The sequence below is a fragment of the Euprymna scolopes genome, chromosome 43, assembly GCF_053919585.1.
Source record: "Euprymna scolopes isolate OS-2025 chromosome 43, ASM5391958v1, whole genome shotgun sequence".
NCBI classification, from domain to species: Eukaryota; Metazoa; Mollusca; class Cephalopoda; order Sepiida; family Sepiolidae; genus Euprymna; species Euprymna scolopes.
The window spans coordinates 34,332,360-34,353,389 of NC_136524.1; the positions used below are offsets into that span (position 1 = coordinate 34,332,360).

General features: G+C 30.5%; 1 protein-coding gene across 2 annotated transcripts in view; it reads right to left on the reverse strand.

Moving 5' to 3' along the window:
* LOC145268278 (atlastin-2-like) overlaps nt 1-21,030 on the reverse strand; it is a 200,571-nt gene that overhangs the window by 30,137 nt on the left and 149,404 nt on the right. For both annotated transcript variants that reach the window (XM_080123670.1, XM_080123669.1), the window contains exons 7-8: nt 19,533-19,625; nt 15,952-16,090 (exon numbers count right to left, since the gene is read on the reverse strand). In XM_080123670.1, the coding sequence (XP_079979796.1) occupies nt 15,952-16,090; nt 19,533-19,625 (232 nt within the window). The remainder of the gene's footprint in view (nt 1-15,951; nt 16,091-19,532; nt 19,626-21,030) is intronic.

The following is a 21,030-nucleotide window of genomic DNA, read 5'->3' on the forward strand; positions in this document are numbered from 1 at the left end:
CGACATTTATTCAATAAGGGATCAGTTTTCCTACTTAGTAAAAGAGTGGGAGTATTTTGGGTACAAGTTTTCCGGGGACGAGTTTTCTGGGCACCAAAAAAAGTCAAAAAGAACTTTTGAAAATTTATAAAAAGACAATATGTCAGCTTATTAAAAATACTGTACTTTTCTAATTTAACTTCATGCTAATTTCATATAAAATTAGAATTATATACCTTTTTTTTAAAAACATGATTTTTAAAATTCTAAAAACATTTTAATAAGTTATTTTTTTCAAATTTATAAATAATAACTTAGTTCAAATTAGAAAAAAAACTCATTTTATGATCATCACAAAATATCAATATAAACTAAAAAAATATAATTATATACCGTCTGGAATTTTATATTTTGATCAAATATGGTAATAAATAAGCTTGAATATATTTGGAATATTAATTGATAATCTTATATAAAAATAGATAATACTAATATATAGGTTAAGGTGACCTAAATAAAAGCAGTAAAATATATTTTTAGTGACAAGAATTTCTATTGTAACAAAGACTTAAAACTAAATCAAATACAATCTTTTGATGGAGTAAACTGATTAAGAATTTGTCAACACTTAAAAGGAAATAAATAAAATGAAAGGAGTTATGAAAAATAATTATATTATAAATAAAACTGGAGTTGTATAAATGGAAGGTTTTGTAACCGTTGAATTTATGGAAAAATCTGTAATAGTCATTTTAGCAAGGTAAGAAAATTTGGTAACTATGAAAGAAATATTGATTGAATATAGATTTAAGAACCGTTCTGGATAGGAGGTTGGGAGAAGAGGGATTAGACTCCCTGCCCTATAATTAAAAAAAAAATGTAGATAAAAGAAAACGGCACAGTTAAAAAATAGTAGATAAATAGGAAAAAATATTAATCTTACAATGAGTTCATAAAAATTTTGGGCATTTTTACACTATTGGAATGATATTTTGTAGTTGATAAATGAAGTTTTCAGATAAAAACAAGTTTCAACTGATTTTTCCTCAATTCTAACAAATTACAATGGTAGCTTCCAAATTATGCAGTCGGAATTACTTGAATATTATTGAATTATTAAAAAACAAACAAAGAAAAAAAAACAAAGAAAAAAAACTTTAATCATGGTAACAGGTGAAAAATTGCCGCCATCTTGTTTAAATCGAAATTGAAAATTACCTCCCTTGTGAACTCTCCTGTGTCTTACGATCGTTTTCATAAAATTTTATTTTATTTTTTATTTTCTTTAATAAATAATTTTGTACCTTATCGATTTTCTTAAATTTTGATATAAATCATCTTAAAAATATGATGCATACGTAGATACCATTGTTTTCATATGAAATTCAGTTTTACGATTTCCGAAATTTCGTCCCTATTGTGTAGAAACGCCAAACTTTGAATGCAAAGTAAATACAAGGAAAAATTTACCAAATTAAAAAGAAAATCATATCTATATTAAAAAGTAGAGAATTTAGGAAAACTCGTACCCGGAAAACTCGTCCCCTTTCACTAGGTAGGAAAACTGGTCCCTTATTGAATAAATACCGATTGAAAACACATTTTATGATCGTTCATTCATTTTATGATTGTTTTTCAAAATAGACATAATATTTAAAAAAAATATTTTTACTTGTTTAATTTTTTTTTTTTTTTTTTAAATAAAATCGATTTTCTAAGTGTCCGTTTTCTACCTAACTGGCTAAGTTCTTAGTGGTTTCACTTATTTTAAAGCGTTTATTATGTTCATAAACGAGACCGCATATTTTTTTTTATATTAATATAAAAAGAATTTACTTATTTACTGTTGTTTATAAAAGGGTAAAATCGACTTTTCTACCTCACCGACTATGTTGTTTGTTGTTTAATTTATTTGGAATCGTTTATTCGGTAAAGAAAAAAAACACAGAAAACAAACAAAAAACTTGAGTGTTATGTGAGAACGAGAAATAATGTCCGACAGGAGGGTAGGGGTCTTGATAATCGCTAAAAAATAGAAAATTAAAGAAATTACTCAGAGATTTGGTTTTAATAAGAAAATAATAAATTTTAATATTTTTAAAAATATAATTTAGAGAGAGAGAGGGGGGGGGTAAAAACTATATCTCCCTCTGAAAAACAACCAACAAAAAATGAAATTAAAAAGATTCTTGATAAACGATAGCGGAGTTTTCAATAAAATTGATTAATAAATTTATTTAGTGATTACTTTTTCTCTTAATGATTGATTTTAGAATTTTTAAGTAAACATTTAAAAAATTAAAAATGAGTTAACGAGAAATTGTTAGCACATGGCATCTCTCGCGCCAAAAAAATATTTCGCTTTTAATTTATTAGTTAATTACAAATTTTTTGTTTTGTTCTTATTTTAATGATGTTTTTTGGAGTAATAAAAACAATAAAAACAAAACAAAAATAATTTAAAAAACAGGGAGCGATTCGATTCTTCGTTACTTTTTTGTTTTGTTTTTTTTTAATTCTGATAGTTTTTTTTGTTATGTTTTTGTTTTCTCTCATACCAAATGCACTCATGCGTTATTTAAAATTATAATTTTATCAATTATCAACATTTATTGTCGTCCTGTCAACTTTTGCAAAATAAATGTTGATAATTGGTAGGGTGCTATTTGTTATGGATATAGGGGGTTGGAGAGATTTATAGAAGGCAGAACAATGCAGAAATGTAACAGATAGATTCAACTGAAGCAACTTAATATGTAAAATATTATGTGTGTGTGTATAATTATGCATATACACACGTGTATTCAACCAATAAAAGTTAAACTGTATTGCTAGTTCCAACTATTATATCTTAAGTTGCTTCAGTTTGAGTCTTTACCGTCACATATCTGCCTTCTATAAAGCTAAATCTTTTTTATACACATCAAACAATGCTTCAAGCAAACTACATTAAACTATTATTACATTGTTTTAAATAGTTATGTAAAATAAATAAAAATGACCTAAAAGAGAGTTTTAAAACACATCCCTGCTTGTTATTTATATGTAAATTCCTTTCAAATTTTGAACAGCTATTACAATTTTTTAACAATTAACAAAATATTAAAATGACATGTATTATGATGGACTGAATCTTAATAGTATTTCAATTTGAAAAGGGTAATTCTTTTTTGGGGATGTCAAAAAGTATGCCCGTGCACAAAATTTCATTCCGTCAAAAACAACTTTCACAGTAGGTAAAAATTTGATCTTTAAAAAAATGTTTTTTTTCATATGTAATTTTACGTTTATTTGCTAGATAAATGTATAAACATTCTCGTAAAATTAAAATTTATTCATTTTTTATTCTTTAGGAAAAATATTTCAGCAGTATGCCACACACAATCTTATCAAAACAAGTCAGTCTCGTTTAAGAAAACAAAAACAAACAAAAAAAGCAACTTCATCCCCGTTGCATAAGTTCTATTTTTAAAAAAATAATAGACATGTTATCTTATATATAATTTTATGTTTATTCGCTAAATAAATAATTTTACATAAAATTTATATGCAAAAGTAATTGATCATTAATGCCTGATGATCGAGAAATGAATGATCATTTTACATAAAATTTATATGCAAAGGTAATTGATCATTACTGCCTGATGATCCAGAAATGAATGATCATTTTACATAAAATTTATATGCAAAAGTGATGCCCAGCCTAAACTCCAAAATAATTATCTTTGTTCTTATTTTAAATTAAATTTATTTATCATGAATTTTAAAACCGAGACTTAAATTAGGATGTTATTAAAAATAAATAAATAAATGCAGTATTTACATGTTGATGAAAAATGATTTTAAAATGAAACAAAAAAATTTTTTTTTTAAATACTGATAATAATATTTATTGATAATCATAAAAAATTAAATATAAAAAAAAAGATTCTTTATTTTTAAAATTAATTTATTTTTTATGCTGGTGGCCTAAATTATTGTGATGAGCTTTTGTCTGATCAGCATCTGTTGATCATCTTGTAAACTGTAATTAAGAGGGTATATAAAGTTCTAGACAAATACTTTTATCCAAACATACAAAGCAGCCCCCCTCCCCCAACAAGATTTAGGATTAGTAATAGGTTAAATTATTACATTGTTTTTGTATATCTTCTCAAAAATGAAACCACACCACTAACAATTAGATGATCAGTGTCAATTTTTTCCCCCTATGTTATAAAGACAACTTAAAAATAAAATTTTAAAATGTAAAACTTAAAATAGTTTTAGCAAGTTAAAAATATACAGGTTAGTAGATGGGCGATTCATTTTTTGGTATGCCAGATTTACATTCGCCAAATTTGCTTTGCCAAAAAGTATGCCGAATTTCATTATGTCATAAAAACAAATTTGTATTGCAAAAAACAAAAAAAAAAACTTATTTTTACATTTACATTTTTATCTAGTGAATAAACATAAAGTACATACAAAAAAACCATGATTATTATTTTTTTAAATCTAACAACGGAGCTGAAGTCAATGTTTTGCTTCTAAAACAAAACTAACCTTTTTGATAAATCTGTGTGGCGTACTGGGAAAATATTTTTTCTCATGGATAAAAAATGAATAAAATTTATTTTTACAAAAATCTTTATACATTTATCTAGCCAATAAATATAAATGTACATATGAAAAACCACATTTATTATTTTTTAAAATCCCAGCAATTGAGCCAAAATCAATGTTTTGCTTCTAAAACAAAACTAACTATTTTGATAAATTTGTGTGGCATACTGAAAAATATTTTTTCTAAAGAATAAAAATGAATAAATTTTAATCTCACGAGAATATTTATTATACACTTATCTAGCAAATAAACATAAAATTATATATGAAAAACCACTTTTATTATTTTAAAAAATCCAACTTATGCAACGGGGATGAAGTTGACTATATTTTCTAAAATGAATACTTGTTTTGATAAAATTCTTCTAAAGAATAAAATTGAATAAAATTTAGTATTATATATTATTATCTTTATGCATTGAAAGTAAAACAGTTTTAAGATCTGTGACCAGAGGTAAGAAATTAAGTTTTTCTAGTTATATTTATCGAAAATAAGTTAGTCTCATTTTCGAAACAAAAAAAAAAAAACAAAAACAAAAAAAAACCTTATCTCCCTTGCATAATTTTTAAATTTTGATTAGATATTACATAAAAATTAATTTTATATTTTCTATATTTAATTTTATATGTATACGTTATATGGAAAATAAAATTGTTTTTTAAATATTTAATTTTAATTTTTGCATTTAAAATAATGTATTTTAAAAGAAAACGACAACTCAAAAATTGAAATTAAAAATAGTAAACTGTTTTTCATGTATGATTTTATGTTTATTTGCTAGATAAATGTATAAAGATTCTCATAAAAATAAACTTCATTCAATTTTATTATTTAGAAAAAATATTTTCTCGGTATGCCACACGGAGATTTATCAAAAAAGCTAGTTTTGTTTTAGAAGCAAAAATCAACTTCAGCTATGTTGTTGGATTTTTTCGCTAGATGAAAATGTACAAATAAGTTTTTTTTCTGTAGAAATTTGTTTTTAGAATGGAATAAAATTTGGCGCACTGGCGTACTTTTTGGCAGACCAAATTGGCAGATTGAAATCTGGCATCCTAGCATCCCAAAAAACGAATTGATGGTCAGTAGATAATTAAATTCTACTGCGTTTGGTACAAGTCACTTTTTTTTTTTTAAAATGATTTCTCAATTATTTATTCTATACATTCACTATTTGGAGTTTTATAAGTTTGGGGAGGGGAGCTAGGCTAAACTTGGAAATGAATATTTTTAAATAAATAATTACTGTTAAATATGGCTTTACCTTCCACTCCCCTAAAATTAGATGTTTGGACCCCCCCCCCCCAAAAAAAAAACATGGCAATGAAAAATTTGGAAAGGTAAGAAAATTCGGTAACCCTAAAATAAATATTGATCGAGAATATTGTAATATTGTTTTAAATAGACACTAGGCTGCCTTCTCTATCATCAAAAAATAAATATTTTAAAATCTGTTTTCAAAGTGTTTTTGCATTATTTTTTTAAAGTCCAGTACACTTATTTCAATCAATACTTCATAATTGTGTTATATAAAGGTCTTATTAGTCTTAGAGTCTCAGTGAGAGAGATGTTGTTGAGAGATTTAGAGAGATGTTGTTGTAAGAGAGATTGTTCGTGCTATAAAGAGATTCATATTTATAAAAAGTTCATACTTAGAAGTGTAGAAGCTCTTTGAGTGAGGAGATAGTGTTGAGACAGTCTTAGTGTTCACATTGTAGATATGAGATGTCGAGTGTTCATATTGTGTATGTAAGATGTAAAGACATTTTAAACCACATGATATACAAGACATAATAACAATTTTCACTTTACCTTTTGGTAGAATTACAACACAAAGACAACGTTTATAAAAACACATGATAGGTTTATTTCTTCTCCCGACCGGTCGTGGTTTTCTGAGTCAAGAATTCAAAGCTTTACATACTAAGTTTCAAAGGTGACCGTCTCGCTTCTAGACGTTCGAATCCCAACTGCAGACTATCGTCTGTCGTCCTCAAACTCCCTCTGACTCTCCCAGTTCTCTAAAGTTTCTAACTATATCGAGAACTTCCCATTTTCCATGACGTCATACACATGTTAGAACATGTGTCTTCTTTCACGTGTTCTGGAAATGCGTGTCCAAAACTTTTTCATTTGTTTACAAAAGGAATTTTAACCTATATTCCCAGTAACCTATATTTCCAATATGTTAAAAACATGTTTATTAAATTATCCTATAGTTGCATTCCTCAATTGAATTTTTATAACAGAATTGACAATGCACATTCTTTTCTTGAAACTGTTTATCTCTAAGCTAAACAATGGTTTGTTTTACATTCTATTTGCTAATTCTCTATCATAATCTATTTCTAAACCTAAATTACGAGGTTCGAATTTCGTCTATTCTATTTCATTTTAACTAAATCTCTCTTTTTTTATACATTCATGAAACGGGGACAGCCCTTATCATGTAGCAGTTGTACCTAGCCAGTGTTGCCCGGGTGTTTTTTTTTTTTTTTTTTTTTTTGGCTTTCAATTTTGTTTTGCTTTTTACTACATTTTCAAGTAAATAAAATAGATTTTTCTAAGTTTTGGTAGTCGAAATACCCTACCCCATAGTTTTAAATAGACACCAAGTCCCACCCCATCCATACTGAACATTAAAGTTGCTTTATTTGTTGCTATTTATTGTTATTGAATAAATTGTTTTACTGTATTACCTATTTTTCAACGATTTACTAATTTATTTGTTTTGCTTATGGGTCATGTTATATTGCAAAAAAAAAAAAAAGTATAAAAAATAAAAATACACACTTCCCTCAATTTGCAAACAAAAATGTAAGCCAGTAATGGCAGCACTAAAAGAGAAATTGCTATTATAACGAAACCATGTATAACTAGCAGATATGAAGGTGTTGGAAACTGTTTTTTTTGCTCAAATTATCAATATAAGATCAGAATTTAATCTGGCAAGGAAAAATCTCAAAAAATATCTATGCAACTTAAAATAATTAAGATAGAACAAAGGCCATTACAGTTCCGATATACTGACAAAACATGTATTATCAAAATAACAAATAACGAAAAGACCTTGGGAATATAATTATAATCGATCAACGAATGTGTTGAGATTGATATGAAATGGACAAGTGTTTCTTTACGGAGACAACACCTCAGCGAACAAATGTGCAGAAAGAGACAAACATGACATCAAGTAATCGCTATTTGCATATTTGCATAGATCTGCTTTATGTCTACATCTACGTCGGCACATCTATAATATATCACCTGTCTGTTTAAATATATGTATGTTTGCCTAAAATTTTTTTTCACAAGATAGTCATCATTTTGAAGCTCAACCCTTCGGACGACAAATATCGAAAAATTAGCTAAAAACTTTAATTCCTTCATCCTCAACTCGGCACTTTTCTACAAGGAGGGATCAGTTTTTTCGCTGATATTTTTGAAAGTTATCGCCTCTTTTCGATTGACTAACCTTAATTTAAATCTTCGCCACTCCTGGTTCGATGATGCACACAACAGCAAAGACATCACTTTTTTTTTGTTTTAACATTCTTTTCCTCGTTCGCGATACGTGTTCGAGCCTGCTTACCTACTAGAACTTTTTTTTTTTTTTTGCTCAACACACACCTCCAAACACCCGGGCAACGCTGGGCACTTAGGCTAGTTGTATATAAATATGAATGTTCACAACAAGCAGGAGCAGAGGGTTTGGCATCGTCAAAGAGTTTGGTTCACAGCGTCAGTGACCTCCTCCGTTTGCAATGTCAAGTCAATCATCTTTCAGCTCAACAGATATGAGCAAACAGCCAAACTAACCCTGACTTTTTGACCACAGGTTCTTGACAATCTGTCGTCATCTGTTTAAATTTTGGATTAATATAAAATATCAGAAAATATTTTTATTATCAAGACCTCGTATCACAAAATAACCCCAAAGAATAATTCTCCAAATCTCGAGGTCAGATCCTGCCATAATATCACAAATGAGAACTTCCACGTGGTCAAGCTCTGCTTTAAATATTACAATTGATAACTTCCATGTGGTCAAAATTCCACTTTTAATATCTTCACAAAGGGCTCCATGTCACACTCCCCAAAATAAACCTCTCTCTCTCGTACAATCTTTTGTCATTAACTGAGGAAAACCTTCTTTCAATTCTTAAGCTAAATAAAAGCTGATTATCGCAACGATACGCGATACCTACTGACCTTAGACTTGAAACGACCAAGGCTATAGGTAGGAAGAAAACAGCAAAAGAGTTCCACAAGCTGGCAATTCTTGAAAAAAGGTCACAAAACTAGAAAACTATATTGCAATGAAATATCAAAACAGTGAATTGATGGAGACCACTAGACCAACAATTCAAATGAGCTGCAACAAAGGAAGCAGGAAAAGAACAGAATTCTGAAGAACATATGCAATAATACTATATATATATATATAAAAAAAGATCAAGATGAGCAACATTACATCTGTGTGTGTGAGAGAGAGAGAGAGAGAGAGAGAGAGAGAGAGAGAGAGAGAGAGAGAGAGAGAGAGAGAGAGAGACCGAAGAGAGAGGCTGCAGTGAAGAAGAAAGGGAGGGGGCAATCAAATTACAGATACGTTTCTGCACCTTCTCAAGAACCCTCAAATGGGGCAGAGATTCACCAATCCAAATATGACAACAGTACTCCATATCTGGTTTGATAGTAAATCTGTATAGGTAGAGAATTGCTTCAGGTGTGAAAAAGTGTTAAGTACAATAGAGAAAACCAATTTTACGAGAAAGAGTAATGGATCTAATATAATGGGTTCCAAGAAAGATTTGATGAGAAAGAAAGACCAAAAAGTCTATTTCTCATCAAGAGCAGAGGCATCCATAAGAATCTCAAAAAGAAAAGGAACATGCCTATAGATTTTAAGATACAAGCTGAATCTTAACAGGATTTAACAAAACAAGCTATTCCTTAAATAATTCACAAAAGTATAAATGTTGTAAAAATACAATTCTCATCATATTCAATTGAATTTAATTATTATTAGTGTCGGGACGATTAATCAGAATCAGAAAAATCAGAATATTTTGGAGTATCAGAATTGGAAAGAAATATGTGCCTATTTTCTGATGCCAAAAACGATTCCTTTAATTATTATTTTTTTTATTTGATTAAAAAAAAAAAAAAATCTTCCACGCCTAGCAGTAATAATATAATAATAAATATTTATTGATTTTAAACTTCCAATAAAACTAAAATCCATAGATCACCTCCCAACAAATGTATTTTTACATTTGAGAAAATATATGCACATTTAGCATTTGTTTTTACTGTAATTGGGTCAAAGTAATCATTTTATAGTTAAGTATTTAGAGATTTATAAAGAATCGGAAAAACATCGGAATCATTCCATCACTAATTATTATAATTCAGTTTATTGTAAACTAGACTTTCTAACCCGTTAAAAACAGGTAAAAATTATAGGTTGTTAACTTAGAACAAGTACTCTATGCCAAACTGTTAGAGTAAATGTGGTATGAGGTGATCCCTATTAATCCCTAACTGTACATTGAATAGATAGCATAACTTACTTTATTCACTGCACCATATCATAAAGGTCCATGCAAAATTTCAGCCAAATTGGTCTAGCAGTTTTCAAGAAAAAGAACAGACAGATAAACAGACTAAGAGAAATCTATAAATATAAAAGCGAAAATGTTTGTGTATGTACGTTTTCGTGTATGTCCAAGAAAGGCTTTTTTCCGAGAACTGATCGGTCGCCTCACAACTTCTTAAAACTTTTTATATCGTGCCTAAATGATAATATCTACGAGTTAACCGGGGTCGCCTGCCTATTTAATTTGCCCGACTTTCAAAAGATAAATATTCAACAATTTTCGATTGCCGCATGTGCATTAAGCTTTTTTGTATAAAAAAAAAAGAAGCGAACAGACTCGCAGTAAATAAAACACTGTCCCGCACTCAAAGTTGACGTCATTAACTCGTCAAAAACGAGCACCTGCCGTTAAACGTTGCACGTTTTTTTTCATACTTTATTTTCCAACTGCGCGTCAAGGCTTCGTTTTTTTTAATAGCAATACACATGAAAAAATTGAAATAGCTTGAAATATTTCAATATTGGTATGCATAGAAAGAGCTTGATGAGCTAAGAAAGAATCTTTTAAAATTTTTTAAATCTGATTAAAATTAAGGAAGTTATGGCTATTTTTGTGCCTCACACGTTTTGATATTTTTCCCTCTTTAAGACCATATGCGTTTCGTCACATTTTTTACACTACTTTTTCAGTAAAAATGTCATATCTTTGTTAAAACACAAGACTAAGAAATGAAATTTACTGTATAAGTGTATTTTTGTACAAGGAATCAGAATATGCAACTGAAAATCTCCCAAAGTTTATGGTTTCCAAATAATCTGCAGTAAATGTGCATAAATATGCAGCAATTCCTTAAAAATGCCATGTATTCATAAACAGAAAAGAAGTTGGAGAACTCAAAGTTGAATTGTAATGTGCTTTATGTACAAAAAACTTAAATCTAAACATAAGACCATTTAAAAATGAATATATTGCAATATTTCTTTGGTATTATTGTAGATTAACACCTTCTGTTTAACCCCACTCAACTCCTTCTGACCACCCCTCCAAAATGTGATTCTACCTTTTTAGGAAATTATGTATAAAATGCCATGAAAAACTTTAATGAAAGATGAACAAATTATTTTAGAATTGAATGTAAAATAATTTCCTATTACAGGTCATTCTAGCATTTTAGTGCAGTTAACTGTTTTTTTTTTTTCTATGAGAAAATATGCATGCTTTTTTTTTTTTTTAAGATGATTATGTGTAGTTTTAAGAGGGTTTTTATGCAATGAGAATATGGGGAGGGTTGCCATTCGGACTTTGAATTAATTGTAGGGCTAAGGAAAATTATGTGTGAACATACTGAAAACTTGACAGAGACAAAGCTAACAAAAACAATATTAGAGGGGGGAGCGGTTAGTTTCACAAAAATTTAATGTAAAATAATTCATCATTTCCTGGCCATTCTAGCATTTTAGGACAGTTAACCAATTTATTTTTATGTGTATTTTTCTTTAAGGAAGGATCTATTTTTTGTTTGTTTGTTTTAGATGCTTGTATGTGGCTTACAGAGGTATTTTGTTGGGGGGGGGGCTTGCCACTCGAACTTAGTGTTATTGTTAGGGTTAAAGAGTGTTTTAGGAGACTTGCCACACATAATTTGTATTAGAGGTGAAGTTAAGAGAGCTTTTTTTCAAAAAGAGCGTTCAAAAATTTGTTGATTTCTATTTTCGAGGTTGAAGGTGTTAATTCCATAGGCCGTTTATACTACGCTGGAGCAGGTTGTAAAAATATCTTTCACTTAATAAGTAGAAAAAAAAATAACGAAATAAAAAGCTTCCTAATTGTAGTTTGATGTGTTTTCTAACTGCTTTTAAAATTTCAAGAATATTGATATAGATTTTGAGGGTTTGTATTACTATACACATAGATTCGAAAAAGTTGTCAAAAAAACAAATATATAACAAATAAATGTTATCAAAAGCAAATTACTTTTCTACCTAACTGGATAATTTTTTAGTGTTTTTATTTAATGTAACATGTTTATTCAGCTTGAAAACAGTGTTTACCGATGTTTTGGAAAATTTTAAATGGCGCCCGACTCTCTTGAAACGGTAAGTTTGGGGAAAAGAGTTAAAAATAAAAAAGTAGACAAAATACCGCTAGAAACTCGCTCAATATATGTTACCGTGACATAGGCTGACATATATTCGGTGAGTTTTTAACAGTATTTTGTATAGTTTTTATTTATTTTTAACTCCTTTTCTCAAACTTACCGTGTCAAAGAGAGTCGGGCCGAGCGCCATTTTTAATTTTCCACGGTAAACACTGTATTTTTTTCGAGCTGAATAAACATGTTACATTGAATAAAAACACAAAAAATATATCCAGTTTGGTAGAAAAGTAACTTATCTTGCCTTTGATAACATTTATTTGTTATATATTTGTTTTTTGACAACTTTTTCGAATCTATGTATAAACGAGATTTTGATACTTATTTTGATTTTGAAAAAAAAAACATTTGTGGCTGTTCGCAGTAAAACATTGTTTTAATTCGTTGTTCAAAACTAATTTAAAGAATAAAAGTACATGCAAGCTATATATCTACAAAAGTTTTTGTTTTTTTAACCATGTTTTTAAATTTGACGAGATTTGTGAGAAATTGCAACAGATTTATAATGCCGAATTGGTTAGGATTGTTATTATACATTCTGAAAACCGAATAGTTCTAAACTAATGTTATTCTGATAACAAAATAGCTCTAATTAAACATAAGAACATTTATATTCATATTTTCATGTTTTTCTTAATTCGTTCTTGAATAAAAATTAAAGAACGTGTGTTTGTTTACAACTGTGCTATCGCTGATTCTACAGGCTGGAGCTGCTGCTGCTGCTTAAACTTCATTTGACCAAATTCGATAAATAGAAACAATTTTTTTTTCGGGTAGGTCCTTTTAAATTATCAATTACCGCGGTCCTACTCAACATAAAACAATACTTTTAATTGATAAAGATAGTAAAAAGATTGATTTACTTACTACTGGGTGTCCGAAGATTTTTTTTTTTAAAATGTTCAATACTCGTCATATTAAAGTCTTATTTTTAACACGACAAAAAAAGAAATGGTCAAAAATATTTCGGACACTTGACAGTATTAAGATTAACACCTCTTCTAATTGGTTCCCAAATTTCATGACGAAATTCTTCATACAATCACGGTACGGACCTTTAGAAAACAGGGGTGGGGGGGGGGTCATTACAAAACCTTACCGAAAACGCCATTTTATGACGTTCACATTTTTTTCACTTTATTTGCTTAAAACTCTTAAAATATATAATGTACATTCATATTTATTAATTCATTTGAAAGTATATTCATTTCCGAACAAAACAGTAGTAATTTGAAGACTTGAAGTGCTTTGGTTTAAAAAATATGGCTATTTTAGTAGAACTACCTTGAAATCTGTGATTATCCAAAGCGTTTTTTCGTCCGTGTGTATTACTATTTTTAAAACAAATACCAGGGACACCCGGCCAACGATTTTTCTTTTCATTTACCCAAAAACACACACACCTACAAACACCCGGGCAATGCCGGGTACCCTCCCGCTAGTCTATAATATAAATCTCACCTATCTGTTTAAATATATGTATGTATGTTTGTATGTCTGCCTAAAACTTTCGACAGAGGCGACGGATTTTCACGAGATCAGTATCATTTTGAAGCTCAACTCTCTGGACCAATATTGAAAAATTGGCTAAAAACATTAATTCCTTCACCCTCAATGGGGCACTTTTCTACAAGGAAAGGGGGGGGGGCACTGCTTTGCATCGCCATTGTTGCAAGTCATCGTATTGGTTCGAATGACTTTACTTAATTTCAACGTTCCGAACTTCCAATCGCGTCATGGAGTAGCAGTAAGACGTCATTTTTTTCACTTTCTCTTTCCATCTTCACATCATGGGTTCGAGTTTGCCTGTCTACAACCACTCTTTTTTCTCTCTCAACACATACGTCCAAACACCCTATAACGAGGACTGATACCTCCACCAACCACACTGGGTGTCCTTAACCTCGTCGGATTCCACCCGATATGACAGGTGTTCTTTCGATCATATATTGTCCCGTCATAAGTTGGCCTGTTGATCGTCTTCAACCACTGTGTTTTCATCGTGGGGCGCTTTGTCTCATGATCGACTCGTCTCCTACCCTGCGTAAGTAGTCTCTGGGTACATCAATCACTCCGCTGGTCCTTGCGGCTTGCTGCAAAATGAAGAGTCCTCACCACAAACAAACAGAACTCCGGTTTATAGCAATAACAAACTATTTATTAATTTCATTACTTCATAACAGCTACTGTCTAAATTGAGGTGACTGACTATAGCAGTGAAACGATGTAAGACCAGACCAGTAAAGTCACGGATTTCCCATTAACACAGGCTAGTTAACATCATAACATCAGGCCCTGAGGGCTCCCAAATCGGGAGCGCTTGACCAGGCCAGCCGTTCGGTTTGCTGGCTACGACTCTTCTTTTTAGAATTCCTTTTTCTAAATCCAACCACTTTTTCCCCACCTCTCTTTCAGAGAGTGGTTACAAAAACTCCTTTCTTCCTCTTAGAGCTTACCCTTCGTCTTGTCCACTCACAGCACCTCTCTCTCTCCCTTTTATCCTATTAATTGTGTACTAAGGTTTTTTACTTATTATCTGACCATTTTTCTTTTATCCTTTTTTTTTATTGGAAAGTCTTGATAATTCTCAATTTACAATTTAACTGATCTGCTTTTCCTACCTTCTAATTGGATAAGCACTTTGGCATCTTTCAGTTTTTTACATAAACAGTCTTGTAAAAAGACTAGCAAAAAGTCAGCTTTATCCGGTTCAAAAGCTGTACTAGTACCTTTGTGATATTTTCCACCCTTATTTATTCACTTATAACATTTTTACCTGCGCCATTTTCACCCAAATTCTAATTTTATAAATAAAGATTAAAATAGATTTATCATAACTAGTTAGTTACAGTTTTTTAACAATTTAGTTCAATTAATAATTTAACAACTGCACAATAATGAGTAATAATTTAACTTTAAAAATTTGATTAAAAAAAATGAAAGTAAAAAACTACCAGGCAATGCCGGGTTAAGTAAAATTAGCTTTAAATAATTGTTCGTAAATGGGTTGAAAGGTTAATCAAAGCCGTGAATGTTATTAATCAGAATTTTCAGAATTTTCTCTATGCTATGTAAATTGATCAAGTAGTTTTACTTTTAATTACAAAAAATTACAAAATAAAATTTTATGAGTATCCAAGGACTCGCCATTTTGAAAAAAAAATTTCAAGAAACTAAGGGAGATTACTCCAACCAAAATCGATACTTACTTGATTTATGTTGCAATGCCTACAAATTCTCATTAATCGTTTAAAAACGAACATTTATGCAATTTTTGAAATAGTATCATACTGATTTTTCTTTTTTAATATAAGCGGAATTCTGGACAAGGACTACTTATTTTTGAAGCCTCAAAAAACAACTTTCAAAACAAATAGATGAGAACTTAGTTGATGTAGAACAGTTCAGATAGCAAGTTCAGTTCAGAGGGGCAAGGTTAAGGAAAACATGCCAGTAAGAGATGAAAATAGAGCTGAGGGAAAAAGGGATAAATTAAAACCTGGTCAGAGATAAGTTACTTTGGCAGTCGATTTCTTAAAGCCAGCATGTAAATTGGACAATAAACCAAATACGATGATAATGATGAATTCTCAGTTCGTTTTTCCACTTACCTTTTAAGCATCCATTAAATTGTGGATCGTTAGTGACTTTTAATCCCGGATGAGGCATAAGAAAACAGTTGATGGATGTGAAACAAGATCTAATGTGTTTACGCAGTTGTTGTAATTCAAGATGCTGGCGACCGCCAATCTAAAAAGAAAAAAAAAAAAAATAACAGATTGCAATAATAAAGTTTATTATTCTACTAGTTTTACCCGCCCAGCCACGCATTGCTGTGGTTCCATCTGGTAAACGCAAATATTAGATTGAATTCACACACACGCATGCACACACTTTGATAATAGTTAGAAATAGACAGTTTTAAGGCTTCAAAATCACACAGAAGAAGACTTCAAAGTTTTTAAACTGTCAATTTATGTAGAATAAAAAACAGAATTTTTGTCTCATAAACATATGTCGATGTGTCAACAACATTTACTAGCAACATCTATGATTTATTGATACAAAAGATATTTAGTTAGCATAAAAAAAGAATTTTAGTCAATCGCTCTGTTAAAAAATAAAAATTTATTTAGCGTAAAAAAAAACAAATTATTGGCTTATAAATTAGTGTCGATGTGTCGCAAAACATTATTTAGTAACAACATCTACGATTTATATAAACAAAATTATTTAGCACGGTAGCATAAGTGTATAAGAACAATTAACATCTATGATATATTTAATGCAAAATTAAAAGAATTTTTGGCTTATAAGCATGTCCAGATGTGTTGCAGAACACTTTTTATTAATAAAATCTATGATCTCTGATTATTCTGTAGAGAGTGACACCATTTTGGAGAATTTTTGAAGTGTTTGTTTATGTAGGCATTCTGAAATAAAAGAATGTCAGGTCTCAGATTAGGCAGAATAAGGCTGGGGAGACCTTATTTATTAGTCAGAAAAGGGAAAGCTAATGGTACGTTTATGTGTTTATGATCAAGTTATGAAGGGTGAAATCCAATATCTGTTGAAAGTGCAGAATTCTTCCCAGTGATGACTGGGGGCAGTAGGAGGACTTCATATTTAAAGGGAAAAATAGGAACTATTTCCTCTAAAGATGGTTGTGATTGTGATGGTGTTGATTCTAGGATGTAATGTAGGATTTTATTATAACATATGTGTCTAAAATGTCGTTCTAAAGTTACATAAGATAGTAGCTAATAGGCTAGACATAATAAATTTGTATGTGGTGTCTGTTGTTGCAAACCTATGGTACTTTGGTCCAGAGGGGAATTTCTGCAATCAAAATATTATATAGGAGATGATGATATCAGTTATGTGTGGAAGGTGTAACGGTCCTCATCAGATTGTGTAAAAATTAAAGCAATAGAACTTTAAAAAATTTTTTAGTTTCATAACAATTTGGCTAAATTAATAATTTAATGACCAAACAATACTGTAATAATTAAACTTAACTTTTAAAATCCTATTCAAATAAATAATTTACTATAAAACAATGTCATACTTAAAAAAAACCAAAAAAACACACACAAGCAAAATAAAAAGTAAAGAAAAATGCCAAAACAAGATAAAACAAAAACAAACAAAAACATAAAAGCAAAAACCTCTCAGACAGACAGTGGCAACTCATCATTTTATGTTTGAAGACATTAAAAAATTAAAAGAATTAAAACATTTAAAACAAAATTCAAATTTTTTGTACTCTTTTGAAATGAATTAAGAAGCATTTTAACTGTCAAATAGAAAATCATTTAAACTGCCAGTCCTTGTCAAGATAGAGTCAACAGATCGATTTTTAAAAATATGCTTTTTTAATCAAAAGCAATATTACAAATTGCTAGGGGCGTACCATATAACAAACTGCACCTAGCAATGTGTTATATAGCATGATTTATGAGAATGAACTTAAGATCAACCTAAGTAGATAGTTGATTGGTTAGTTTGACTACACGACTAAATTCAATAGCTGTGAGTATTTTAATAAAGATTAAACATGAATTTAAGTTCTTGGTAAGTAAGGATGATAAGAGCCTTTTACCCTCCGCCCATGAACTGTAGCACTGGTACAGCCAGAAATCAACTAGCTAAGAAAATGAAGCTCCGTCAGGTAAGTGAATAAAATATATCCTCAAATTAAATTCACCATTGTAATCACCTTCAAGAACAAATAAGCATCCTGGGAAAACAATACAAAAAAGTTTGGATCATAATGAGGAGGCATACAACACATGCAAAAATGTCCCGATATTCTCACAAAAAATCTAACATATGAGGGGCATTCCAAAAATAATGCTTCCTATTTTTTTTACGGGGACTTCAAATTGCATTGTTATGATCACTGAACTTATGCATTATAGATGGCGCAGAACAGATTAAAAGACGGCGCAGAACAGATTAAAAGACAGAGCAAAAGCGAGCGAAAGAAAGGGTGAAAGGGAGCAAAAGAAAGGGTGAAAGGGAGCAAAAGAAAGGGTGAAAGGGAGCAAAAGAAAGGGTGAAAGGGAGCAAAAGAAAGGGTGAAAGGGAGCAAAAGAAAGGGTGAAAGGGAGCAAAAGAAAGGGTGAAAGGGAGCAAAAGAAAGGGTGAAAGGGAGCAAAAGAAAGGGTGAAAGGGAGCAAAAGAAAGGGTGAAAGGGAGCAAAAGAAAGGGTGAAAGGGAGCAAAAGAAAGGGTGAAAGGGAGCAAAAGAAAGGGTGAAAGGGAGCAAAAGAAAGGGTGAAAGGGAGCAAAAGAAAGGGTGAAAGGGAGCAAAAGAAAGGGTGAAAGGGAGCAAAAGAAAGGGTGAAAGGGAGCAAAAGAAAGGGTGAAAGGGAGCAAAAGAAAGGGTGAAAGGGAGCAAAAGAAAGGGTGAAAGGGAGCAAAAGAAAGGGTGAAAGGGAGCAAAAGAAAGGGTGAAAGGGAGCAAAAGAAAGGGTGAAAGGGAGCAAAAGAAAGGGTGAAAGGGAGCAAAAGAAAGGGTGAAAGGGAGCAAAAGAAAGGGTGAAAGGGAGCAAAAGAAAGGGTGAAAGAGAGCAAAAGAAAGGGTAAAAGAGAGCAAAAGAAAGGGTAAAAGAGAGCAAAAGAAAGGGTAAAAGAGAGCAAAAGAAAGGGTAAAAGAGAGCAAAAGAAAGGGTAAAAGAGAGCAAAAGAAAGGGTAAAAGAGAGCAAAAGAAAGGGTAAAAGAGAGCAAAAGAAAGGGTAAAAGAGAGCAAAAGAAAGGGTAAAAGAGAGCAAAAGAAAGGGTAAAAGAGAGCAAAAGAAAGGGTAAAAGAGAGCAAAAGAAAGGGTAAAAGAGAGCAAAAGAAAGGGTGAAAGAGAGCGAAAGAAAGGGTGAAAGGGAGCAAAAGAAAGGGTGAAAGGGAGCGAAAGAAAGGGTGAAAGGGAGCGAAAGAAAGGGTGAAAGGGAGCGAAAGAAAGGGTGAAAGGGAGCGAAAGAAAGGGTGAAAGGGAACGAAAGAAAGGGTGAAAGGGAACGAAAGAAAGGGTGAAAGGGAACGAAAGAAAGGGTGAAAGGGAGCGAAAGAAAGGGTGAAAGGGAGCGAAAGAAAGGGTGAAAGGGAGCGAAAGAAAGGGTAAAAGAGAGCGAAAGAAAGGGTAAAAGAGAGCGAAAGAAAGGATAAAAGAGAAAATGAAACAAAAACTTTACTCACTTTTAATCGTTTTTCCAAAATTTCCTTTCCACCTTCCAATCCATATTCACATTCGTATTGGAAACTCCAATCCCGAACCAAAAATGTCAACGTCTGAAAAAAATATTTGATAGTTTTCTTTTAATAAAAATAAGTCAGAGTAGCGAAGACATAAAAAAAAAAGAAAATACGTTAGCATACAATTAAAATATAAAAATTTTATTTCAAGAATTGACATGCAAGTATGTAAAGTGCAATGACCATACAGTGTCATCAATTTGATAATATTCCAAATATTTGTGGATTATTTAATGCCAAATTAATTTGTCAAATAGGATAATTATTTAAATTATTTTAAATAGAATACATTGCTCTTCAAATACACATTTCTCTCGACTCTTTGAGAATACCTACAGCCAAGCTGGGAAAGACTTCAAAACAATGCCCCAAACTATAAACCTATAGATTAGTTTTGTGTTGTTTGGAATAAAGTTGTCAGATATAATTACATAGCATTTATATTCTTAGAATATATTGTTCTTGGATAACCAGAATATATTGCTCCTCAAAGAAATTTTCAGAATGAAATTGAGAACATTACACTTTAGAATGGAATTTTAAAAAGAGAGGGAGAAGTATTACTCTCAGAAGAACACCACTCCAAGTATAACATTATTTCTGTGTAAAACATTACTCTCATATTGGTAATTCTTTGCTCTCAATATGTTTGGTCCTCAGTCACCACTTTCTCTTCTAGTATGTATTTAGGGAGAAAAATAAAAAAAGGTCTTCAGTTTATAAGAATCATATCAAATAATACAGTTGGTAGTAAAAAAAAAAAAATACAAAAAAAAAAAACAATTGATTATAAATTGTTCCTAAGGGGGGAAAAAAAATAAAATAATAATTAAAAGCTATTGTTTTTATATGCATCAAGTTATTCATCTGCTATGAATAAAGATTCAATAGAATTATCTCCCTTTGAATACTACAGAATTAAGTTATTAAATAAGGGACAGAGCCAAAAGTGAAAATCAAGACTAATTATCGCCCTTTACACACACACACACACACACACACACACACACACACACTATAATAATTATTAAATACCTATATTCCCCCCTGAAAATAGTGATCAATGTGATGGATTGATTATTTTCTGAATACCATTAAAATAATCCATAAGAAATTATATGAATCAGAATTAAATTTGAATAATTACACCTTCAATTAGTTAAAAAAAATTAACACTTGTTAAAAAGTTGATAAAAACTAAATAAGTTAGAATCAGAGGTATATGATCACTCCATGTTTCATTTTATAAATGTTTCTAAATAATAAAAAAACGACTTTTATTAAAGAAGTTCACTACAACTCAATTCTTTGTCTATATTATTTGAAAAGAATCTATTGGAATCTGATTTATTTTATACTAGTAGGAGCACCCTGGGTGTTTGGAGGTGTAACAGAAAAAAAAAGTATTAGTAGGGAGGGAGGCTCGAACCCATGCCGAATC